Source organism: Myotis brandtii, unplaced genomic scaffold (assembly GCF_000412655.1).
Source record: "Myotis brandtii unplaced genomic scaffold, ASM41265v1 scaffold816, whole genome shotgun sequence".
In the NCBI taxonomy this organism is placed as follows: domain Eukaryota; kingdom Metazoa; phylum Chordata; class Mammalia; order Chiroptera; family Vespertilionidae; genus Myotis; species Myotis brandtii.
This window is the reverse complement of record NW_005371304.1, coordinates 866999-894240: the sequence shown is the minus strand read 5'-3', so window position 1 is coordinate 894240 and position 27242 is coordinate 866999. Positions and strand designations below refer to the sequence as shown.

Below are 27242 nucleotides of genomic sequence, written 5' to 3'. Positions count from 1 at the left end.
TATACAATTCTCCTTTAACACATACTAATTTTTACAGTTCACATGCTAATTTAGCTTTTTCAGATATTTTAAATGACTGTATATTCTTTTATACTTATCAAGGTTGATTATAAATATACTTCTATATTTATAATTAGTATAAGAAAGCTAAATGCTAAAAAATGGTCTCAATTTTCAGTAACACTATATTGGAGTGGTGTTAATAAAAGTTTAAATAATTTACCTCTTATTTTATAACATACTATGTAGTTAGGTAGCTTAAAGTGTTAAAAAAGAAACTAAAACTATATTACTAAAAATAATAGACACATTTCCTCTTTCCTAATAAGAGTGTTGTAATGAATAGTTGACCACAATTTAATATAAAATGAGTCTGATATGGATACAACATCATTTTTTCTTTGGCTGGTTCCCATGTTACCTATGGAAATGTTTGGCTGGTTCCCATGTTACCTATGAAAACAATAGGAATGGACATTTTAAATATCTACTTCACTTAAAGTGAATGAAAACTAACACCACGTGGCTTTGGGATGAATAAGACAAAATGAGCGAACTGTCTAGGGAATGTTCATAAACTTCGAGGTCATAAAGCAGAGAGCTCCCTCCCTGCCGCGGACGCTGGTTGTATCTAGGAGCATCTCACAGTCTCCACTCGCTGCACATCCCTGTAGGCTTCCTGGAGGAAGTGGTTGCTCAGAAGAGGAGCTCCCCTGCAGCACCGAACACATAAATCACACAAGTGACATTCCTCTAACCTGTGTCCTGTGAGCCCACATTTCACTTACAAACCTAACTTTTATGTCAGGAACTGAGACTGAGAGGAAAGTCTGATCACCTGCAAACAGGTAAACAGGGCAGGACTTCAGCTCAAAGCGGATGAGCTTACAGCGGAATCCACACAGGCCCGTAGGCAGTTTGCAAATCGCAGGATGGTTTACGGGGATAAACCTTGAACTGAATGATGAACTTACGTCTACCCTACTAGTAATTCATTGTAACCAATAAAAAAAAGTACATATGTTTTCTCACAGATTTCTTACTTAGCGTTTTCAAATAGAACTACGTCAGCTTCCACCACCCCACCAAAAAGAAATCAATTAAAGTAAAGGTTTGTTCAACAGCCATTAAAATAACAGACACCACGGTCATGAATGACTTACTAATGCATCTGGGTTAGCTGACCATGTTGAGCTGACCATCCATTCTGGAGACATGTAATAGACCCGGATGTGTGACCATCTTCTGTTACATAATCTTGTTTGCACATATATTTTACTTTTTGATTTAAGAGATATGTAGACTCAGACTCAGCAATAAATCCATTCTCAATTTTCACCTTTGACTTTAAACATGTTTCTAAAAGGAAGAGAGCATAAGGAAACGGTAAGCATATGGTCAGAAACCAGTTTCCTAAGGACTCGCACAACATTACAGCATAAGAAATAAGGGCCATTTGTCAATGAAAACTTGGAAAATTCCTAATCATCTAAAGCATTGTGTCGGAGAAAATAGGTTATGAGTTCCCAAATATGTTAAACCTAGATATTAAAAACATTTGGGGGGAACTAAGCCAGATTTAAAACACTCAGGATGCCTTGTAGGAAATTATTAAAAATCCATTTGCCTCATGAATCTGGAAGCCTGCAGTCCGCCACAGCTCTCCTAGCAACAGGCCCCTTCCTGTTTCAATATTGCTAAGGGGGTGGAGCTTAAGTGTTCTCACCCCATGGGAAGCAATGGCACCTCTGTGAGGTGATGGATGCGCTATGCAGCTCCATCTGGTGGTCATGTCATCACATGTGCTTATATCAAAATAGCAAGCTGTCTGCATTAAACATATGCAACTCCCGTTTTCAATTGCACCCCATTCGTGCTGACAAAGGAAAACCAACTGGAAAACCGAAATATACGAGCAGGAATCAACTAGAAACCAAACACTAGAGAAAAAGTACAGAGTCAAAAGGTGGTTCATTGAAAATATGCACCTAGCCCTGGCTGGTTTGGCTCAGTGGATAGAGCATTGGACTGTGGACTGAAGGGTCCCAGGTTCGATTCCAGTCAAGGGCATGTACCTTGGTTGCGGGCACATCCCCAGTAGGGGGTGTGCAGGAGGCAGCTGATCGATGCTTCTCTCTCATCAATGTTTCTAACTCTCTCTCTCCCTTCCTCTCTGTAAAAAATCAATTAAAAATATGTTAAAAAAATATGCACCTAAATGGATAAACACAGAAGGAACAATGAAGAGAGTGCCAGCCACACAGACACAATGAAGAAACGGAGCCAAATCTATAAACATGACCTTGTGAGGCATATGGACACAGCCAGTGCCTAACTATGGTTCCTGAGCCAGTGCCTAACTATGGTTCCCAAGACATAGGTCAACTGATGGGATCTCCATTCTCACAGGGCTTTGCTGGGAGGTGGGAACTTCCCAGATCACAGCACAGGAAGGGAAAACCCAAGCACATGTGTCAGTCCTACTGAACAGGAGAAACGAAGGCGCTGTTCCCAAAGGGGCCGACACCGCCAGACTCTGAATGTCCATAACCAGAGAGGAAGGACCCCTGGAATGGGGGGGGAGAGCTCTACCAACCTGCACAGCGATCCTAGATTCTTTGGTGAATACACCCGCCTAGAGTGGAGGGCGGAACCCCCTGAGAATGGGCAGAACCCAACTACCAGAGGAAAGACCTGCCAGGAAACAACAAATTCCAAGATCCCAGGGCACACCCAGAGCTGGAAACATTCAGATTAATCAGTCACATGGGAACAGGTCTTAAACACAAATCACTTAGTAGAGAGACTAGAAGAGGCCTTCTCCATCCAGACCCTGAATAAACTCTTCTGTGTAGAGGCTCCCACACCAGCCTTATCCTATGAAAACAAGCCTTGACTAGATCACGTTGACCGGAACCACCTAGACTTCCAACACAGAACATCAAGCCAGTAGGACTCGAGGTCTCCAACCTCAAACGCCCAAGAGGAGCACTCTGGGAGGAGTCACTCAGGGTGAAGTTGCTCTGAGAGCCTGCAGGGCATCCAGTGTGGGCCCTTGGCTCCAACGGTGTGTGAAACTTCTCGCTGGGTTCCCGGAGCCTCATGCAGGGTGATTGTCAGAATCCCTGTTTTTTTGTGGGGAAGATGACAGAACCTCCTAATCAGTCATCTTGCTCATGACAGTGTTATTACAGGTTTGCTCTTTGTGGTCTTTTCCTGTTTTGTTTTTTTAAATTAATGTCTACCAATAGGCTTATTTTGCTATTGATATATCAAGAAATTCGTGTTTTCACTCATACACACTTGAAAAAAACAAGTAGGGCCATTGGCAAAACAAGGAGCTGATAGAACCCTTTTGCCAGAGTTATTACAGGTGAGTCTTAGACAATCACAAGCAGACTGGATCTTAGACCAGTTTTCTTACCGACAGGGATGCACTTTGGAGGAGGGCGCCAGCCATTCTCCATACAGGTCATTGAGGTCTGCTTTTTTTGAAGCGTGAAGCCAGGATAACAATGAACACTTACAGATTCGCCCTGCAAATAGTTTTGTTCATATCGTGGACGATGTCCATTTTCCAAATAATTGAAAATGCATTTTCCTGAGAATTATAAAATGATGATTAAAAAAACACATAAATGGGGTGAAAATAAATTAAAAACTATCTTTATAATATTTAAGTTAGATGCATAAGCATCCAAAAGTAGCACATAACTTAAGAAACACTACAGTTGTTACCAAATGTTTTTAAAATCCATATTAAATGGTATCTATCTGTAGTTTCCACAATTGAAATATGTATAAGTGCTAAGGATAGGCTTGTAGAATCTATTTCTATGTCTCGTGCTGTTAATGAAGAACCTTGAGGAAAGAGAAATCCAGATCGGTCTTTCTGCTCAGAGACTCCTCCTCCACCTACTTTCCCCACAGGCTTAGGGAGCTCACGTTTGCTCTCTCCACTCTGGACTATGGCTACGGGCACAGGACAGAGAGGTTCACTCACTGCGGCAGGGCACTTCCGGGGACCAGCCATCTCGTGTGCAAGTTAAGCGATGCCACTTGTTTTGTGAAGGAGTCACATAGTTGTCATCACAGGAATAGTGAAACCATTGTCCTGCTGATACTGGGAAGTGTGATCTATACCAGTTTCCATAATATAGGCTTCCATGTTTTATTTCTGGAAACTCACAGGGCTTAACTAGCAAGTAAAACAAACAAAACACAGTATAAGTAATGTTTTGCCTTAATAAAAATGCAATGAGAGATACCTTGTTTCATTGATGAATTATACCCTCATCTGCCCATAATTACACTCATTGCATTAGGCTTTCTAGGACAAGAGAAGTTATCATCTTCAGATGATGTGAATAACACTTGTTCCCTGATCATTTCACAATATATACAAATAAGGAATCATTATAGTGAACACCTTAAAGTAACACAACACTGTAGGTCAATATTATCTACATAAACCATCACTCTCCCTGTCATTGTTATGCACACAGAGGTCTGTGTCATGGTGGTCATGGCCTCCTCTTTAAGGCACCTGATTGTTAACATTCATTGGGCCTTGGCCTTGAATGAACCCTGAGTCACTGACCTGTTATGTGTATCATTTCATTTTTCATCCATGGAAGATCCAGCTTAACTGTGGGCCCCTTTTCCAATGAGCTGATACACAAGGAGCAGCAATGAGATTGTAGAGACAGAAAACACTAGAAAAGGGGCAGCCCCCCAGGAATAGAGTGCCCTGGGGACTGAGGGGTGTGTGTGACAGGTGGGGCTTTAGAAAGTGCACAATGTCTCCCACATTCATCCCCTCATACAAGGGAGCCCCGTGCCCCTCCCTTGAGTGAGGCTGGACTGAGGGGCGCGCTTCTGAAGAGGTCACGTGGCTGAGGGGACCGTGTGACCAGGTCATCAATGCTCTGGAGGCGCCTCCAGGGCCCTCAGGTCATCACTCTGGGGAGGGTTCCTGCCCTCAGGCCGCCGATGGGGACACCCAGGGGGACGGCTGCGGAGGCTCCTGCACTCGCCCTGGGCAGCATCCCAGGGAGCAGCAGGGAGGACCCAGAACCAGGCAGCTAAGCGGCTCCCAAATCCTGACCCGCCGACGCTGACACAGAGGGGGCTGTTGTCTGAGGCCGTATGTTCGGGGGCGTTTGTTACACAGACATCAATATCTAGTGTTCTTACCCAGTGATCTAATTCACATATTAGAATATTAGTGAGAGAAATATATATTCATACATACACATTCACATATTTAACATTGAATAGCAAAAAATTAAAAGGTTTTATTATCAAAATGTGGTTTGATATTAGAATTGGAGACTTTGGAAATCAAAGACTGCCTTGAAGCCTCTGCATTATCTTCTCAGTGAGGCCAAGATTAGGACTTATTAGGTCCCCTTTAGTTTTTCTTTATTTTTTATTGATTCCAAAGAGGAAGGGAGAGGGAAAGAGAGAGAGAAATATAATGAGAGACAATCATCAATCAGCTGCCTACTGGGGATAGAGCCTACAACCTGGGCATGTGCCCCAACTTGGAATACAACTGTGTCCTCCTGGTTCATAGGTTGATGCTCAACTACTGAGATACACCAGCCAGGCAGATCCCTGTTATTTTTAACTTTAAGAGAAGTCATTGCAGAATTAAGAAGCAGGTGAAGATATGGAGGGAACTTACAGCTACATCTTGGAGGAGGATCCCAGCCTATGTCAGTACATTTTGCAGTATTTCCCAGGGTGGAAGGGGAAAAGCCACTTTTACAGGAGTATGTGATTGTGTCTCCCAGTCTGTATTTGCTCCTGTCAGCAACGAAGTGACTGTTTGCAATTCTTGGAGCATCACATGTCATCTCTGAAAAGTAAAAGTACAGGTCTGTTATGCAGAAATCATATGGAAATCATCAAGGACATGATAATTATACAGAAATCATATGAAAATCGTCAAGTATATGAGAATAAAGCGAATGTCATGTTTTTGTTCTTTCCAAAGAGCTAAAGGGCATTCAAATGAGCACCCTGTCCTTATATATATATATATATCAGCAACGATTATATTAAGACTAGTAGAAAATATATGTGACCTTCTAGACACAAGTGTTCAGTAAAATATGTCTCCAGAGTTTGATGTTCATCGACACTAACCGCAAATGAACCTTAAATATGTTTATTTTTTGTCAGGCCAGTGTGGCTCAGGGGTTGAGTACTGACCCATAAACCAGGAGGTCATGGTTGGATTCCTGGTCAGGGCATATGCCTGGGTTGGGGGCTCCATCCCCAGTGTGGGATGTGCATGAAGGAGCCTATCAATGATTCTCACTATCATTAATAATTTCTCTCTCTCTCTCCCTCTCCCTTCCTCTCTGAAATCAATAAATATGTACTTAAATGTTTATTTTTTCCTCTCACTTTAATCTGCTATATTTATCATACTTTCATATTTCCATTGCAGTCCAGTCTACCTATCTTAGTTTTCACTTCATAGTATAGCTAAACTTAACACCAATGTTTGAAGTCAAAATTTACAAGGCATATGAGTATATAAAAACACAAGTTACCCTAAGAGATCAACCAAATAATATTGGGAGAATTTTGTTAAATTAATTAAGAATTGAAAAAATGGTGGTTGCTTTCAAGCAGTGGACATAAGTCCCTTGACAAATTGTAATTCCCTACTCTCATCATCTCCATTAAAGTAAACGGTGCTGTTAAAACAAACATTGCCGGGGCCGGGGCCTCTATCCAAAAGAGTAACAGCTGAGATTGTCCAAATGTGTGAGGCCACATGGCTCCTACTGTTAGAAGCCATCATTAAGATTTGGAATAATAATCCCACATTGGCACTCCCTGTTGTGAATCAGTAGAAACATCCAGTTTGCACAGGGACGGATGAAATGAATTGGGATCAAAGGTGGTTTTTATTTAGACGGTCTTGATACTTTTTATTATTCTTGCAAATGACTTGTCAGAGACTGTCCCTTAATGAATGCAGTGACTGAAGTTTTTTAAAAAAATATATTTGTATTGATTTCAGAGAGGAAGGGAGAGAGAGAGAGAGAGAGAGAGAGAGAGAGAGAGAGAGAGAGAGAGAGAGAAATATATAGAGAGAAACATCAATGATGAGAGAGCATCATGGATCAGCTGCCTCCCGCACGCCCGACACTGGGGATGGAGCCCGCAACCCGGGCCTGTGCCCTGACCGGGAATAGAACCCTGACCTCCTGGTTCCTAAGCCGATGCTCAACCACTGAGCCATGATGGCTGGACAGAGACTGAAGTTTTGATAAATTACTCTCAACTAAAACCCCCAACACTACAAAGCATAGTCCAGATGGAAGAAAATTTGTGCCTTATCCCGGCTAAGGTTATTTGAAAATGTCTTTTATTAGTTAATTCCACGTTTCTTACAAATTTGGGGAGAATATATGCCCCTGGGGAGGCCTTCACTCTCCGCAGGTAGGTCTTTCCCTGTCGCAGGGGAACAGGGAGCACGTGTGTGCAATGAGCCGAGGCGCGGGGAGTGCAGGGCGCGCACAGGGTGGACGGGGTGCACCCCAACAGTCACCGTGAGAAAGGGGGGGTTACCTTGGCAGGACGGAGGCGGGGTCCACCCCGAGTGGGTGCAGACGGTCTCTGCTCTTCCGCTGTAGCTGTAACCCGGGAGGCACCGGTACTGAAGCCTCTCGTTGTCTCGATAGGAGGCCTTGGGAGACGTGGGCTCGCCATTCGGGATCTGCGGGAGGCTGCAGGAGATGGCTGAGCGCGGGGGTGAAACGCCAAGATGTCTGTTACGTACATGAAGGACTGTGCCCGAGACACAGCTCCCGCAGGTCACCAGCCCTGTTCCATTGGGTCCAGCAGGCAGCCCAGCAGCAGTTCGGTTTTGATTTAAATGCTTGAGAAATCTATTTGTCACTCTTACCATTCACCTTGTTTTCTTTATTGATTAAGGCATTACATATGTGTTCTTATCCCCCTAATGCCGCCACCCTTTAATACAGTTCCTCATGTTGTGGTGACCCCCAATTTCATTGTTACACATTGAACATAATTAAAGCATAGTGATGAATCACAAAACAATATGTAATTATATATGTGTTTTCTGATGGTCTTAGGCGACCCCTGTGAAAGGGTCGTTTGACACCCAAAGGTGTCGAGGCCCACAGGTTGAGAACCGCTGCCTCAGATGGATTACTAGGAAGTAGTAAGTGCTCAATAAATGTCACTTAGTATCAGTACCATTTAGATTCTGTAGGAGGTGCCGTGTTTTTGCAATGCCTATTTTCATGAGAGAAAAACGAAAATCAACAGTAGGAGCATCTTACCCACACAGTTGGGCTTATCGCTACTCCAAAGGCCGTTTCCTGAGCAATGTATTTCCGCCGGCCCGTCCAGCTTGAAGCCCGCCTTGCACTCAAACCGGACCACTTGGCCGTAAGTATATTCCTGGTTCTGTTCGTAGGCGCTGCTGATGACCCTCCCATTGTGCGGCTCCTCCACGGGCAGACACTTAACCACTGAAAAAGGAACGGCACCTTTTCTAATAGAATGTGGAAGCTGACCATGAAAAATATGTATCTACACAGATGTAGATATAAAAATCAGCAAGATAAGATGGGAGGAAATGACTTAAACGTTTTTGTTTTCTTTTTTCTTGAGGAAGCATTCGATATAGCTGTTTGCTGGAGATAAAGTCCACTAAGTAAAAAAAACAATATTGAGTTTATCTCTCAGAATCCCCTGAATTTTAAATAGTGATGCTTGTGTTCTTTCTAGAGGTTAGAATCCAAAAGGAAAGAAAAATAAGTTTTAGATTTCCCAAGCGCTCCTACTTTAAATATTAGATCAGATGAGGCTGAATCCCTATTTGGTTACTGAAACACAAAATAATGTAGTAGTAAAAAGGTCAGCTAGACTGTCTGTGCTATTTTAGAAACCATAAGTAACAATTTGCAGAGGAAATATTTAATTATAGACTTGAAGGATATTTTAATGTAAGACATTTAAAAACATCTTAGGTATTTTTAGAATTGTATCTACCGTCACATAGAGGAATATCATTGGTCCATCCATCTGCATCGCATTCTCTGAAATCAGTGTCACCTATCATTTTATACCTGGAAACCAAACATAGCAGGGGGGTGAGCTACTGTGTGTTCATAAGCAGCTTTAAATTCGATACCATGCTGAATGTCCAAACTCCAATTTAAGGGACTATTAAAAGCATATACATTTTGTTCTTCCACTCACTCTCTTTCTGTTTTTATCTCTTAAATTTCTTTTCACCTTTCTTAAATTTTGTTTTTTTCTTTCTTAAGAAAGACCCTCAAGCCTTAGTTGGACAGACTGCAGATAACCATAATCCTTGGATCATGACGCGAACTCTTCATTTCACACACAATATGCTATTATTTTTTCATGGAGTCAGTTAATCAGTTGCACTTAACAATGTAATAAGCTCTATGAACTGTCACCCCAAAACTAAAGCCATAAACATGACAGTGACCAACAGCTGACTTATTACCCCTCCTTCAGCCTTACTTCTCCTCCCCTCCAAGATGGCGGCATTTTCTGCTCACTCTGGGCTTCTTCCTGAATCAAGGATTGTGTCAGGGAAGACTCCTCAGTGTGGGATTTATTTCCGCTCGTGTCCCTGTCTCCATCCTAAAGATTCTTTGCAGAGTGTGGTCGTCGAGTCTGCTCTGCTTCCATCGCCCATTCGATGTTGAATTTACCTAATTGTGCCAACTCCTCAAGCCAGGCCTGAAATCTAAAATTCTCTCCTTGCCCTAACCGGTTTGGCTCAGCGGATAGAGCGTCAGCCTGTGGACTCAAGGGTCCCAGGTTCGATTCCGGTCAAGGGCATGTACCTTGGTTGCGGGCACATCCCCAGTAGGGAGTGTGCAGGAGGCAGCTGGTCGATGTTTCTCTCTCATCGATGTTTCTAACTCTCTATCCCTCTCCCTTCCTCTCTGTAAAAAAATCAATAAAATATATTTAAAAAATTATTAAAAAATAATAATAAAATTCTGTCCTGGAGGGAATGTTCCTTGAGGCGGGGGCAGAATGTGAGGGCTATGCCAGAGGCTTTAACCATCCTCACTGTTACAGTGGAGCGCCGCTGCGGGCCAAATGCTTTCCCCCAAAAAAAATCAAGGAAGGGAAGGCCTGTTGGTGACCACAGGGAGGTAATGCTGAAAAGGGCCTTTCATTCCCCTCTGGGCAGTTCTCCACAGGCCCTGCTTCCGTCATCTGCAGATGAGGAAGCCGTTCTGCCCACTGCACAGGTACAACAGACAGACTCCTCCTTAAGACAGACTTTGTCTTTCTTGGATTCTCGCTGGTCTGTGCCTCATGCTCTGAGGGCGGGAGACGTGTCAGTGGACTGAGTGCGCCCCCAGAGCTGGGTGTCCAGGTGTCTATGCCTGTCTCGGAGGGGAGCGGTCACTGGTTAGGAAAATGCCCTCCGCTCCTCTGGCCCCGAAAGCAGGTTCCTGCTCAGCACTTTCCATCTACAGCGGACACCCGCCCAGTCCCCCAAAGCTCTTTCAGGAATTCCACAGAATGGGCCCCAAAACCTTCCAGAGGGGGGTGCGTAGATGGGGGAGGGGAAGAGAGAAAGACTGTCTATGTGCTGATGGGGGTGAGGAGAGTCGGGGGAAGGGGTAGAAATGGCTTTCTGTATCCCCAGCCAGGCAAAATACCAGATTTTTTGCATAATTCCTCCTTAACACTTCCTACTTATAGGATAATGGAGCTGGGTCTCCATACTAAATATCATAACAAGTGGCTGGTATCCAGCTAAACAGGTATTCGGCAAAGAGAAGGTGAGGGGGTACAAGGGGTCAAGTTTATGGGCAGAAACCAGGGGGGTAGCACACCCCTTCTATCATTAGATCTCACAATGGGGTCAAAAGATTTACGTGCCCTCAGACAGGCAAAACACTATCTCCAATAAAACTGAACAGCAGCATAAAACACTTCAGTGGCCCAAGGACTTCTTTTTGCTGACAAATATCTAGTCCTGGTGGAGCCCAAGCTGAGTGGTGGGGACAGTCACTCTCAGAGTCTATAACCCAGGACACCCATACGTTCTTTTTTAAACTGTAGTTTCTTTTTTTAAAAAAATATATTTTTTATTGATTTCAGAGAGGAAGGGAGAGGGAGAGAGAGATAGAAACATCAATGATGAAAGAGAATCATTGATTGGCTGCCTCCTGCATGCCCCCTACTGGGGATCCAGCCAGCAATCAGGGCATGTGCCCTGACCGGAAATCGAACTGTGACCTCATTGTAATTTTTCCGTATTGAGGAGAGAACATGGTATCCAGACATCATCCTTTCCATTACTTGATTTTAATTTTGGGGGTTACGTGTGTGCTGCCTATAAAAAGGCTCATAGAAAACTATAATCACCTTACAAATATAAATTAGGACAGTTCCTATTTACCATATCCGTGATCAATGACCTCAATTCATACACGTGGTTTTCGAGTGACTACTTACCCCTCATTACATGTGTAAACAACCCTGGCACCGTATTCAAATTTATTTCCTTCTGCAAGTTCGAATGAGCCGAAGGGCGTGTCTCCTGGGTGACCACAGGGCTTTTCTGAAATGAAGGAAGGCATCAGTAGTAGCACCTCCCACGGGAAACACATTCACCTAAGACAGTGATGGCGAACCTATGACACGCGTGTCAGAGGTGACACGCGAACTCATTTTTTTGGTTGATTTTTCTTTGTTCAATGGCATTTAAATATATAAAATAAATATCAAAAATATAAATCTTTGTTTTACTATGGTTGCAAAGATCCAAAAATTTCTATATGTGACACGGCACCAGAGTTAAGTTAGGGCTTTTCAAAATGCTGACACGCCGAGCTCAAAAGGTTCGCCATCACTGCCCTAAGACTTCAGGACAAGGATGTTATATTAGAGGATGGAATTGAGGATGTGGGAAAGTGAAGAATGGCAAAGTCATTATTTTAGAGTGGAACTTATCTGTACGCTTGCTTTTTGAAATTTGGAAGATTACCTCCCCCATTTTTAAAAATATATATTTTTACTGATTTTTAGAGAGAGAGGGAGGGAGAGGGATAGGTAGAAATATTCATGAGAAAGAAACATCATGGATCGGCTGCCTCCTGCACGCCCCCGACTGGGGATGGAGCCCACAACAGGGGCACTGCCTGACTGAGAATCAAGCCCGTGACCTCTTGGTTCATGGGTTGACACTCAACCACTGAGCCACACCAGCCGGGCTACCTCCCTCTTTTAAAGAATAAAGATGGTGCTGTGTTTCGTACTTAAGATAACACTGCTATGGTTCAGCCAGTATTGCTACAGAATTAAACACTCAGTCTTTTCGCAACTAAAAGTTTTGGTAAATGGTGCAAATGTGTGACTGACTTACTCTGACATATCTTGGATGGGTTGAGGGACACCCATTCCCCACTCCTGCATTCCATGGTGATCGCACCGTATGTCCTGTACCCAGGGCGGCATTTGTAGGTGGCCTTCGTGCCTTCCCGGTAGCCCTGTTCAGACCAGGAACCTGTCAGAATTTCTGTCTGTTTTCTCGGAGGAGGCCCTAGACAATCTACAAACAAGAAAAACAGAACAAGAGCTCAAAGTAGCTATTTAACTAGACAGTATGTTTAGGTTAGTTTTACTTTAAAAAATACACACACACACACATATATATCAAAGTAGCTATTTAACTAGACAGTATGTTTAGGTTACTTTTACTTAAAAAAAATACACACACACACACACACACACACACTAGAGGCCTGGTGCATGAAAATTCGTGCACTTGGGGGTCCCTCAGCCTGGCCTGCACCCTCTCGCAGTCTGGGACCCCTCGGGGGATGACCACCAGCCAGCTTAGGCCCGCTCCCCTGCGGCTGCCTCTGCAGAAGGTGTGGTGCCGGGACCGTGCAGCCCTCTCTCCTGCCGCCTCTGCAGAAGGGGGGGGGGTGCCGGGACCACCATGGCTGTTCTGGCGGTGCAGGCTTGCTGGCCCCGCCCCCTGTCCACTGGCCATTCTGGCAGGTCGAGCTTAGGCCCGCTCCCCTGCAGCTGCCTCTGCAGAAGGTGTGGTGCCAGGACCGGGACCATGCAGCCCTCTCTCCTGCCGCCTATGCAGAAGTGGGGGTGCCAAGACCACCATGGCTGGCCTGGCGGTGCAGGCTTGCTGGCCCCGCCCCCTGCCCACTTGCCATTCTGGCAGGCCATTCTGCTGTCCGGTCTAATTAGAACGTTAGCTTTTTATTATATAGGATATATGGTTAAAGGTCCAGCCGCATGGATGTCTTAATATATATAAAACATGTTTTAGCTTACAGAAATGGAAGCTGCATAAATTTGTAAGAATAACTTTCCAGAGAAATGCTCATACTTCACTATATTGTTTTAACTGCTGCCTTGCACTCATCAAGTTGGAAAATATTTATTGGACACCAATCTATGATGTGAAGAAAAACACAATGAATGAAAAATATGCCCTCAGAGGGAAGTGAGTTATTACATAAGTAATGAAAGATACAGACTTCCCATTACAAATAGGTCAATTTTCTTTAGAAAAACAAAGCATGGTAAGGTGATATGAACACAAGAAATGAACAATGATGCTCATGCCTACTGCCATTATTGCTAATATTTTTAATACTGACTACTGCTTAATTTAGATATAACTACTCCTGATGTTAGAATGACTACATTAGTAAACCCCCAACACATGACTTTTAAAAATGGCAAATTTAAAGGTACATTATAAAAGAGAGAGAGGGAGAGAGAATCATGGACATGGACAACAGTGTGGTGATTTCAAGGGTGGAGGGAAGTGGGTGGAGGTGGAAAAGGGCATAGAGGAGGTAAATGGGGATGGAAAAAATAAAATAAAATAAAAAATAAAGATGCATAGTTATCACCATACATAATTACTGTTATTTTTTAATTGCTAAACTCCTTTCCTTACTTGGTTTTATACTAATGGTTTAACGTTCTATTCTAGAATTTCCTTTTAAAAGACAAGGTAAAAAAATAACTGACTAGGACAGATCTCATCATAGAACATATTCATGATTAAAACGCTTTACAGTGTTTCAGAGAACAGAGAGCTCCATGCGATACTACAGAGGCACTAATTTTCTCCTGAAGATTTCGCAAGCTTTTAGCACATTTATGTTCGGGAACTTTGCAATAAATGATCCCACAGTGCAGTTTTGATTCCTGGAAGGAAGTAAATGTACTTTTTGCCACTAGGTGGTGGTAATACCTCGCCAGGAAACCACACGAACCGCCCGCCTCCTCCAGCCTCCTAAGCCAGAGTTTTTTATTTTTATTTTTATTTTTTTTACAATTTAATGTTCATTTTTGTTTTTAGATGAAAATTTCCTGTTTAATTACAGGCTAACAAGTTTTTTCCCCCCCTTTTGATATTCAGACCCACTTCATGGCGTTCAGATTATTGGAAAAATACATGAGTTAAATTTCAAATGTAGATGCCAATATTGTGAGCCGAAAACTATTTTCCACTAATATAGTAACCTTTTGATAAAACTGCTTCCTATTCTGTTTTAAGCTAATGCAAGGGAAAAGGAATACAATTTTCTCAGTTAATTTATTCGACTGAAATTATTTTTACTAATGCAGCGATCTATCAAAAGAGTAATCCAGATACACACACACACATACACACACACAACATGTAGCCTGTTTGCTGGCCAGAGAGGTGACAAGTTTTCTTCCTTGTGGTTATTGTTATATTTCCAGATGGCACAGTTACACCTTTAATTCTTGATTTTTCAAATTTAGTTCATGGGTTTTAACAACCAGGTGGAAAAGACAAAGGTAGACATCTCGTGTCATCTTCCTACCAGCTTTTCCCAATATTCACTGTGTGTTCGTTTACTGCACCTCAGGAGTCCCCAAGTTGACTGATTCCCCTTTTTATGTCAAATAATACTTAAAAGTGCTTCTTCCATGGACTTTAAATGCACATCTTGACTCTTTAAGAAAAGGATGTATCACCCCCGCTCGGTTTTCTCATCTTTCCACGGCCACCTCCAGTTTCTTAGCTCTGATTACTCTCATCCGTCACCTTGACTATGAAACATTCTTAACCACAGGCTTTTGACAGCTGGCTTTGTCTACTCCTGCAGGCTCTACTTAAACATTATTTCCTTCCCAACACAGCTCAGGATTCATCATTGTTTTATGTTTACTAGACTTTCATCAATCCTCCCATCCATGTCGGCTCCCTAAAGGAAGGACAATCTCTGTCCTTTTTAAAAAATATATTTTATTGATTTTTTTAGAGAGGAAGGGAGAGAGATAGAGAGAATCACTGATGAGAGAGAAACATCATTGATCAGCTGCCTCATGCACACCCCCCACAGGGGTTTGAGCTGCAACCTGGGCATGTGCCCTGACCGGGAATTGAACCAGTGGCCTCTTGGTTCCTGACTGGACGCTCAACCACTGAACTACACCGGCTGGGCTCTGTCCTCTTTTATAGAGTGGAGGGACTATCATGAATATTAAGCTCTCCCCACTTCAAATGTACCTCCTATCTACTTGTGTTCTAGTCTTGAATAACAGTATTTTCAACTCGTGTCATTACAAAACATTTTAAAGTGATGATTCACCATGAATATTAAGCTCTCCCCACTTCAAATGTACCTCCTGTCTACTTGTGTTCTAGTCTTGAATATACTGAGTATTTTCAAGTCGTGTCATTACAAAACATTTTAAAGTGATGATTCACAGAATTGTGTCATATCAGTAGTTAAGCCTATCTTATGACCTGGCTTTTATTTGCCTGAATTGACAAAGAGCTAACTGTTCCAAGCTCATTCTCAAAAATTTTCAATTAGACAAAGAGTTATTTTATCCCAAATAGTCAAAATGTTGGCACGGATGTGCACCAACCACATTCTCTTATATTAAATGGACAGCTCTTTCAGGAGATAGGATTAATTTGAAAGTTTTTATTATTTTTTTGAATAGCCATCATATTTCTCAAGTTCTAAGTTAATGAGTAATCCAAGCTTTCTTTCGTGTAAGTATTTACCTGGATTTAAACAATGAATACTTCATCTTATGTGTTTATAGAATCCATTAAATGCCCATTAATTTTCTTCTCTGGCGAAACACTAGCTGGTGAACTTTTTATTTGCTTGGTCTGGTTTTCCAAGTGAACAAGACAAAATTATTCAGTCTATAAATATGGAGTATGAATGGATTTGGCTATTGAACTAGAATAGGATTCATTTTACGATAATTTGAGGAACATGATTATAAAATTTTGATCAAAGTTAAAAACAAATACACTTGATATTTTAAAAATCAGTACTCACCTAATTTTTCCACTTTCAAATTTTAAGGGGGCAGTATTAACATAGACACACAGAGCTAATTGCTGGTTTTCAATGTCAATATATCTATTAACTTGTTTGAAATGTCTTCTCAATCAAATAAAATAAATTATGATAAAATTATACACTTGAGAAAACATGATCAAATCCAGATTGTTTTGGTAGACTGAAGTTGGTCTCTTTGTTCAATTAGTCTATTTTTCTAAAATTATTTAGCAACTGAATAATTATCATGACAATCTTGGAGATACAAATGAAAAGCGAAAGGGAAGAAAAACAACACACACACTACCCAATTATACCTGTGGTACTTGGGGAAGTTCAATCGATGGAAGAGTTAGAAAGATGGGCGATGGCTTCAGTCCTCCAGTTTTACAGAACTACGTCAGACCTTTGTACATACCAACATTTTGACTATTTGGGATAAAATAACTCTTTGTCTAATTGAAAATTTTTGAGAATGAGCTTGGAACAGTTAGCTCTTTGTCAATTCAGGCAAATAAAAGCCAGGTCATAAGATAGGCTTAATTATTGATATGATGTTTCCTTAATCTTGAATGTCCTCCTTGTCCTCATCTGGCCAACTCCTACTCAGCCTTTAAAACCCACCCAAGATGTCCTCACCACCCTGACATATTTCTCTCTCAACCCTACCCCACTCCGTTCTCTCATTCCAATTTGAGTTTCTTGCCTTCTCTAAATGATCATAGACTCCTTTGTTTATCTCCATCACAATTCTTTATATGATCAAATACACTATGTTAGTAAAATTCAATAATCATTCCTTTTCTTTTCCCCACTAACTGACCACCGTTTGGAAAGTGCTAGTCAGAGTGTGTGTTGTGTAGCGGTCCATCAATCAAGAACCGATGGTTGAATGAATGAACCTCCTTGTCCTCATCTGGCCAACTCCTACTCAGCCTTCAAAACCCACCCAAGATGTCCTCACCACCCTGCCATATTTCTCTCTCAACCCTACCCCACTCCATTCTCTCATTCCAATTTGAGTTTCTTGCCTTCTCTAAATGACCATAGACTCCTTTGTTTATCTCCATCACAATACTTTATATGATCAAATACACTATGTTAGTAAAATGCAATAATCATTCCTTTTGTTTTCCCCAATAACTGACCACCTTTTGGAAAGTGCTAGTCAGTGTGTTGTGTAGCGGTCGATCAATCAAGAACCGATGGTTGAATGAATGAATGAACAAATGGATGAATGAATATGAAACTATCTGGGAACCTTTTCATGATCTCTGTAGGCTATGGACAACTTGTGGAAGGGCATGGTAGATGGTAGCAAATATAGAAGATGAGAGAGGACATAGGAACAGAAGTTTAGTTGCATGAGCCCAAGAAACCCTACCACCTGTAATCCATTGTCCATCCCGTCCACATGTCCCAAGTTTGAATTTACACTCTACTTTGTGAAGTCCGAAATTATTTTGATTTAGCTCAAAAAACTTTTGGGAGCCTTTGAAGGAACATTTTAATAATCTCTCTTCTATCTATTATATTTCAAGTTAACAAGATTTATGAGAAACTTGGCTCTCTCTCCATTAAAGTGTCAAAACAAATAAAAGTGCTCTGTCAAATCTTTTATTCCCCTTTCCCTTCATTATTTTTTGTGATTTTTTCTCCCTGTTCCATTACTTCCTGAGACATTTTTATCATATTTCCTTATCATTTTAAGCTAAAATGTGGCACTTTCCCCCCCAATTACATCATGTCTTTTTCATGCATTATGTTCTGAAGAAATGGGCAAAGTGCACAGGAGTTGAGAGAACACACATGGATTGGTTGGCAGAGAGTCATGGCCAGGCTGGGCAGGTGGGGGAGGGTGCGTGGGGGGAGGAGGAGGAGGAGGAGGCAGAGCCTGAAAGAAGGGGAAGTGGTGAAAGCTGCAGAACAATCAGGGTTTGAGCAAATAAAAGTGGGTCCACTTAGACTTTGGCTCCAGCCCCGGCTATCAAAGGCCAATAATGAACCGTTACTAACCTGGGCTTCCAACTCCGACTTGGGAACTTCCTTGTAGCTAAGAATAGTGTTAGCAATCCTTGAGCAATTCTGTTCTGGTTTAACATTTTATGCAAGCAAAAGAGGAGCATATGCATTTTTCCAGGATCTGCCTACGCTTACAAATTACAACAACATGGATGGACCCTGCGAACATCATGCTAAGTGAAATACGTCAGACAGAGAAAGCCAAGAACCATACAATGTCACTCCTATGTGGGATACAAAACTGCAACTTATGAACACAAACAGCAGAGTGGTGGCTGCCGGGGGTGGGGTGGGGGAAAAAGGGGGTCCTCACATGAGGTGACAGGAGAAGACTTGACCTTGGGTGGTGGGCACATGGGGCTGTATAGAGAGATTTCACAACTTAGAAATCTACACATGAAACCTATGTGTTCACGTTGACCAATGTCACCCCAATAAAATTTAACTTAAAAATTTTATTATTAAAAAAATATTTCAGAGTTCAAAATAACAAAAAACAAAAAAAATAATGAGGCTTGCTTTGGTGCAGTCCCTCCGCATCTCATAGGACGCGTCATCCATTGGACCTAGTCTACCTGGAAATACCTCATCTTCTAGAATCGCTTCGTCTGGTTCTGACCCTGCGTGCTATCCACGTCTCCCTTTCCCCAGGAAAATCCTCGCGGAAAAGTGATCCAGTTACAATAACACACAGCAAACTCATTTAGTTTCAGGACTATTCGGCCAGCAAGGGAGAAAACAGTTGTGCTATAGCCACTGAAATTCATATCATTCTTCTCACAGGCCTGGGCAGTGCGTGTGCATTATGGCATTCCTGAGGCTAAGCTGAGCGTTGCTTTCAACATTCCAGTTGTGCTTATTAGGAAGTGGCGGACTGATAGTCATTCCATGATAATGTATATGGTGCTCAAGTCCCCGACAGAAACGGATGTCACACTTAAACATTCAAAGGTGACATAAGGAATCGAAGCGAGAAGTAAGTTACCGGGCATCAGTAACGTCATCAAATAATGTAAATGCCTTTTATTTGATCTTTACCACAAATACTTTGTAGCACCCAACTTTAATATTTCAAATTCCGCTCTGTAGTCATTGAAGAAGTCTAATTAAACTTGGCATGATTCCTGAGTCATCAACATAAGCTAGGAATAGACTAAATCTTTACATGACAAACAATGTCTGCATAGAACCTCAACAAACAACTTGTAAATAAATGGTGAAACACTACTACATGTATTTCTATTTAAAAAATGACAAAAACGCATGTAAAGAAAAAGTTTTCTATGGTTAGCCAGTATCATTGTTCTGGACTGTTTGTCAATAAATAATATTTTACCTTTAAATACTAGTTGTAATATTGATATGTGCAGGGAAATGATTATATACCAAGTTTGAAAAGTGGCTGGATATAAAGTTTACAAGCTAAAAGTCACACAGAAGAATATCAGAACAACATAATTAAAAAGGCTCTATTTTTCAAAAAGTATGAAACACATTGGAATAAACTTATATGAGTTACTGAAGGATATAAGTTAAAAAAAATCTGCCTTTTTTTCCAGTTTGAAAGACCCTCAGGGCCAGAGGGCCTAGGTTATGTGTGAACTTTCCTCAACGCTGACATGAGTAAGCGTTTCACTCAAAATGTGTTGGCTTAGCAGAAAGTTTTGAGAACCTAGGAACGCTATGCAATGCATTTGGCTCAGCAATGTCAACCATGTACCTATCACATCATTGCCTGTCAGGAACTAGGAAAGCAAATTTGTTCAGTCGGGTTTAAGAAACGCATTAATCTATCAAGAAATAGTGATAGAATTAAATTTAATGATGAATCCAGAAATTGTCCCCCTGGTATCAGAAGAAACCTCCTTCATTCAAAGTCACTATAGCTGAAGACTGTTATTCTAGAATCAGTCTTATCTACAACCCCAGGGAGAAACCCTACTGAACCAGGTAGGTATCACAGAGAAGGTGTGTTCTTTTTATTTTCCAAATTTACATCATATTTTCATTCTAATGATACAAGTAATGGTCATCTATAAGGCCATGGCAACATCAGTTCTAAGTGATAAATGAATATTTCTTCAGGAAGAGTTAATACTATATCTGAAATAAATCCAATCATTACATGATTTGAAGGCTTTTGCTAATTTCTATTCTGCTTCTCCATATATTCACATACTGCTTAATACCGTGACACAGAGCATTTTAGTGAAAACTGAAAGCAAAAAAGGAAATCATACTTTTATGAAAATTACAAATGGAAGTGACCACACATACTACAATTTTCAAAAGACAGTTCCAACAATATTTTCTGAAAACTTCCATGAAATACACTCACGCTGAAGAATCCGAATGCCATGCCAGTAAGCCACGTAGATGCTTTAAACTTCGGTGTCAAAAGCCACTCAAACACTAAGTCACACGGCTGGAATAAACCGCATTTTCTACAGCACATTCTCATTGCCACTGCCAAAAGACTGCTAGCAAATGCTTGATAGTATAGTCGTAGGAAAAAAAAAAAAGTCTTTCATTCTTACTCTTACCTTGTGCTACACACACAGACCATAACATGAGCCACAGAATCGTCGCAGGGAGCCTCATTTTGGGGGGCCTGTCAGGGGTGCATGGGCAGCTGACGATGCTCACTCGCCCGCCCTCCGGGTGTCCTCTGCCCGGAAAGTTGTGCTGAGTGCAGGGAAGTGCTGGCTCCAGGAGGAAGTTCAAGCGCAGCTTGGGAAACAGGGAGATGGCCAGACGCCCCGCCCTCAGGAGCCCTGGCCTAGGGGAGGGAGAGGAGCCCTCTCCTGGCTCCCACTGAATGGGAGCGCTGTGACCTGCGCTGGCTGGGCTTTCAGAAGCCAGGCCCCTTCCCTGCGGGAAACTGTTTGGGGTTCTGGGAATGTGCAGCGCTTAACTGATGGCCCTTGGACTCTGAAACCCTCTCCTGACTCACACCCCATGCAGGTCCATTGTGGGAAACCTTAGGAGATGAAATAACAGACGCTCTTTGAAAAATCCTTTTGTGGGAGGGGGGGGGAGGGATCAGCTTTGCCAAGGATGCATGGGCTGGTGGATTGGGGGGACCTGCTTTTCCTGCAAGGCCTGACCTCAGTCCTCTGAAGGCTTGTTCATAGGGTGTGTGAAGCAACAGGTTCATGCTCCTGAGGCATAAATGAGTTCAGAAAGCAAGAAATGGGGAAGCTGATTTTTTTACCCTGTATTGAGACAATCTGCAGGAAGAGAATACAAACAAGTGGTTTGCTGACTGTTGGGAAGGTGAACACAGCCTGGTAGCCAGCCCCAGGGTCAAGGCACTGAACAGCACTTTCTCCCAGGATGCCCCAGTCCTCCCTTTCCCTCAAGCTCTTGCCCCCACCCTCCCAACCCTCAAAAGGTGCCCTCTACCCTGTTCTCTAAGAACAAAGACTCAATTGGCCAGTTTTTGTGCTTCCTATAAATCAAATAATGTTATTGATTCCTTTGTGTTGGCTTATTTATTTATTTTTAAGGACTTGTCATTTGAGTGACAAATATTTTTCTAAAACTATTTTTATTGATTTCAGAGAGGAAGGGATAGGGAGAGAGAGAGAGAGAGAGAGAGAGAGAGAGACATCAAGGATGAGAGAGAATCATGGATCGGCTGCCTCCTGCACACCCCACACTGGGGATGCATCCCACAACTAGGGCCTGTACCCTGTCTGGGAATTGAACCATGACCTCCTGGTTCATAGGTCGATGCTCAACCACTGAGCCATGCCAGCCAGGCCCTAGGTTCTATTTTGACTAGAACCTAGGCTCTATTCTCTCTCATCACTGATGTTTTTCTCTCCATTCCTCTCTGAAACCAATAAAAAAAGGACCAGGGAATTATCTTTCCTCCTGGCTCACATGAAACACAATGTACCAGTTGCCCTACATACGCGTGGACGAAGGGAAAGGTCATTTTTTCAGGTTTATTTCAACACACCCTCCCTTACGCGGAGAAGCTACACATTCCAGAGGCCCCTTCGAGGGGATGCTGCTGCATCCTCTGATTTACTAACTGGCCCAGAAGAAAAGAATGAAAACACACAGGGGCCTCCGATCTTATTTACTGCCCTTGTTGTGTTGGGCGCTTTTCTAAAACCAGATTGTAAGCTCTTCAAGTAACCCAACCTCCTCAAGGAGAAGAAACACCACCTGCCATCTCCTCGGCCCCTTCCTGGGCCCCACTGGAGAACATTCTGGAAACTTGGGAAGCTTGTGGAGATGGCGATGGGTGGCCTCCCTTTCCTGCACCAGCTGCCTCCCCTACAGTCCTTTCCTGAGTTCCTAGACATTCACCCCGGGTGCCACACCGACCTAACTGCATATTTGGAGTCTGCTCAAGGCTGCAGAACGAATCTGTGAGCAAATCTCTTGTTTGCCTCTGCACGGAGATTGCCTCAACCTTCCAAGCTCTACCGACCTCGCAATAACTACTGATTAATGATTAATGTTCATGTGTCAGGGGCTGCATGGAACATCTCATCTGCTCGTGCCCTCATAAACCTTGTAAGCTCCTTCTGTTAGTCCCCTTTCACACAAGTGACAGGAGATTAGAACCCAGACGGTCTGGCTTCACAGTTGGACGTGCAAACACCAGGCTCACCACCCTTCTGACTCCGTGTATTGTCAGCCATCTTTGCTCCGAACAGAGGGAACTCTTAGCGTTGGTCAATGCCATGAACAAGTGCCCCAGGCAACCCCCCCCGAAAAATAAAGGAAAATGTTAAAGAGCAATCACCCAAGACTTCTGTTAATAGAAACATGTGTCCCTAAACTCCTAGGAGAGAACACCCACCCTTTTTCTTCTGTCCCTTGAAGTGGTAAACCTTTTCATCGTTTGGACGTGTGTAAAGACCTCCTGAGAGAATGAAGACTTTGCCTTCCGGGACTGAAGAAAAAATAAGGGGGGAGGGCGTTAAAAGCTTTCATTTTTGCTTTTTAAAAAATTCTGTTTTTACAGACTGCTACAGAAGACACCTTGCCCTCAAATCTGGTCCCAGCCATGCATAGGATCATTGGTCAAGGGCAAATACACAAATCTGAAAAGTCTTCTCCACACAGACCAGCAAGAAGCATCAGCCATGTGAGTGGCTACCTGATTCCTGGCTAAAGTTTGGAATGAAAGCGAAGGGATCTCTGTTGTGTCTGCATGTTACGCATGTCTGTGGCTACACATGGTGTATACGTGATGTTTTCCAACTTTGGAAGGGCATTGCCAAAATTATTTTGTAAAATAAGTCCTCTGTGTCTTTAAAAATAAGCCTTAATATCAATAGCGTATTTATGGAAACCTGAAACTTGACTCCCTCTCATGTGCTGATAAAACAGAGTTTTCTTGGACTGCTGGTCTGTTCTTGGTAAGATTGTGAAAGGGTTATGTTTACCTTTTGCGTAATTTGGCTGGAAAACAAGGATTCTGTGTTTAATGAAAACGGCTTCCCGTACTTCTCATGGTCTTTATTGGGTCTGTGATTGTTTAAGAAAATAGATCCTTCTCCGTTAAAAGGGCCACGTTGTGTGTGGGGGGTTTTTTTGTTGTTTGTTTTTTACAAATATACGATTCCCTGGTATTTGCCTTTGATTTCTTTAATTGTGACTTTGGTTAAATGAATAACTAAGAATTGTCTCACAGTGACCTATGATCTCATTTAATCGAGTGCTTTATACCTTTTGATAAGTTTTACAAACTTCCCCCAAAATCAAATTTGAAATGAAGCCTAGTTGACCTTGAACTAATTTGGGGATTTTCACGAGGGTCCCTGGAACATCTCAAAAGACGTGTCCTGTCTTAAGTTGGAGATAGTAAACTTAGAGGCTTACTTGATGCGTTAAATCCCATGGGAAGCATTACCAGATGAGACGCGATGCTAGAACTTTCTTTAGGTTGTTTTACAATAGATATATTATTTTTGTTAATTACATATAGATTATTACACTAAGTAATTGATACATTATTAATACAGTAATTAATACAAGTGTTCCTGCAAAAAGTGCTTCATCTTCAAGGGTATTCGTGGGAAATCCTCTGAGAAAGACAGGTAACTATGTACTGATAACTACTATCAGCCTGCCTTCACTTGGGAGGGACAACAATGGACAACAACGTGTCATGGGTGGAAGCCGAGACCTGTCCTTCCTCCCCCACATCAGTAACGCGAGCCCATTACATGGATGACATCATGTGAACGTGTGAAGACCACCCTCTGAAGGCCAGCGGGGCCTTTGCTGGAACATCCGTGAGGAAGGTGGTGGGTGGTGAACCCACAAAAACTCAAGGCCAGGCCCTGCAGTGAGGATCTGGGAGTCGATGGGTTGGGTGAGATGCGTGTTTTCCCAGAAGCTGTGGCTGAGAAGGTGCAAGCCTAGCTGACCCCCGAGAACATGGAAGAGGTACATGGCTTGGCGGGGATTTGGAAGTTTCGGGGGACTTTTATGGAGCTCGGTCCTGGAAAGCACCCCTAGGATTCTGGAAGGGGGCAGACATCTGATATACCCCCTTAGAGCAGCAGCTCCTAGCAGACAGAGGAAGAGATCTGGCAAGTTGGAGCCAATGCCTTACAGCTTCTGCCTAGAGATCATGCGAGTCACTTCAACTCTCATTTCATTGTCCTAAGCATGCTCCGTGCATGCACTCAATATAGAAACTATGAAGTGTGGTCCTACTGTGCACCTCCGACACCCTCCTCTCATTACTTCCTGATTTTGTTGGGTTTAACCTTTACTCTTTGGTTCTCCCACTTACATTCATTTTCATGACTAATTTTTCCATTTCCTTCAAATCTTAGTATTATATTTTAGTGGATTTATTCTTTCTTTCTTTTTTTTTCCACTCTCAGTGCTTTCCAACTATGGCTTCTCCACAGTTACTGAGGTCCTAATTTTGACGCATCTTTTTTCCCCCTTCTTTTCATTTCATAATCACATTTTTAAGACAGGCTCTTGGACTCTTTCTTGATTTATTGCATATTCATGAGTTTATTTCTTTTATACTAAAATGTCAACTTGACTGAAATTTCCAGTACCCAAATGGCACCATACACACTTAGTACAATATTACTGACTATAATCCTTATGCTATACCTTACATCCCATGACTATTTTGTAAATTCCTAGTCCCTTCCCCGCTGCCACCCAAATTTCTAGTTGGAGTTTGTGATTTCGGCTGCGACTCCCTCCTAGTCCCATCGAATATACAGCAGTTTCTGTGGTTTCTATTTCATTGTTGTTTCAGCTGGAGTTCCAGAGAAAAATAGATAAAATTGCAGAAGCAAAGAATGCTTAATTCACTGAAATTGGGTAAAACTTTGGTCAGTAAAAATATTTTCGAACTGCTTATCTTTTAAAGCCTGTGATTATTATAACATTTTACTTTTTTTTTCTGTGGGACCAGGTGGCCTGATGCTTTGTGGTGGGTGTTGTAATTACCGCGGAATGTGAAATCGGGGGCCCGGGCGTGGAATGTTCATCCATGCCAAAGATTGGAAAATTAGCCTCCAAACGGCAGCGAATTTGCTGAGAAACAAAATGTAAGGTTGTTAGCTTTCTGAGGAAATGATTCTGGGCCAAGAAAGGTGAGTAATTATAGCAGTGCAGTGGAGACGCTGTGTGTGACATAAATCTACTGATCAGTGAGGAATGTTCTCAGGACCAAGTGACCGGAGACTGTCTTAGGTAAAGAGAGAACTTGTGGATGCCCAGGAGTGGGGATCCCAGGAGCGCTGCCTGCTTTAGTCACGGTGAGAAAGAGCTCGCGGAGCTGCAAAAGGTGGGCCAGCGCCAAGTCTTTCCCAAGGAGGACACACAGCTCCTCCCCAGAAACCCCAGCAGGAAGGGCCTTCGGAGCCCTGGCCGGGGAGCTCAGTTACAGGTTCGATCCCCAGTCAGGGCACATCCAAGAATCAACCAGTGTATGCAAAATTAAGGGGAACAACAAATCAATGTTTCTCTCTCTTTCTCCCCCCCCCCTCCTTCTTCCCCTTACTTTCCCTCTTCCTTCCTCCCTCTCTCAAATCAATCAATAAAAAGTTAATTAAAAAAAAACCTTTCTTGCTCCCAACATCCACACATGGAAGATTCTTCTTTCTCATTGTCCATAGTGTTTGACCCCACTTGGATCAGACACCCAGGCAGACAAAAAAAAAAAAAAAAAAGGTAGAATTTTGATTTGTTCACACTGGACGGCATTGTGTTGGCTGCTGTCATTTTTTTCATTTGACAGCCTAAGGGAAGAGAGGTCAGTGCCCTGACTACATAGTCGGGCATCACTGCATGTTTTACACACTCTTGGGGCACCCTGGTTGGAAATGGCTGCTCTAGAATAAATGACGTGACGCCTGGTTTTTCTCGTTCTAAGCCACTGAGCTCGCCCTAGAAACTTAGAATTAGCCCATCCTCTGGGATTGGCTTTATCAGCGAGCTCATCTTCAGCGAGAGATTGTAGCAGTAAAGGGAATGCAAAAAGAAGGAACAATGGGTGGGGGATTAAAACACAAAATTATTTAAAAAAAACACACAAAATTATTTGATTAATTCTATGTACCATCTTGGTCCCATCTGAACTGTGTTCTAGTGTCATTAAGCTACGGCTGAATTATTTTTGAAGGGTTGCTTGAGCAAAACAGATAAGTCAGAGAGAAATCATGGCCTTAGAGGATTTGGTAGTTAACGCCGAGGAAGATAATTTATTAATGGGTCTTGAAATTAGCGAGGAAATTCACGTTTTAGCTGTCAGGTCATTACCATCTAATGGCGCTCAGCCTTCCTGTCCCACAAGGAGCCACTTGACAACTCCCCCGGGGCTCAGATCCAAGTGAGCGT

The 27242-nt window shown here is 42.5% G+C and overlaps 1 protein-coding gene across 3 annotated transcripts; it reads right to left on the bottom strand.

Moving 5' to 3' along the window:
- Positions 1 to 405: 405 nt before the first annotated feature.
- On the bottom strand, positions 406 to 21271 carry LOC102259284 (complement factor H). Of its 3 annotated transcripts, none has more exons than XM_014531610.1 (11): positions 20942 to 21271; positions 12425 to 12610; positions 11515 to 11620; positions 9049 to 9125; positions 8334 to 8525; positions 7594 to 7764; positions 5690 to 5863; positions 4004 to 4198; positions 3425 to 3601; positions 1164 to 1359; positions 406 to 421 (listed from the first exon to the last, which is right to left on the bottom strand). In XM_014531610.1, coding segments are annotated over exons 1-11 (1533 nt in total). In that variant the 5' UTR covers positions 21000 to 21271; the 3' UTR covers positions 406 to 420. The 3 variants fall into 3 exon arrangements, with proteins under 3 accessions (XP_014387096.1, XP_014387095.1, XP_005884160.2); XM_014531609.1 differs by lacking the exon at positions 406 to 421 and adding an exon at positions 435 to 453; XM_005884098.2 differs by lacking the exon at positions 406 to 421 and adding an exon at positions 454 to 713.
- Between the last annotated feature and the right edge of the window lie 5971 nt (positions 21272 to 27242).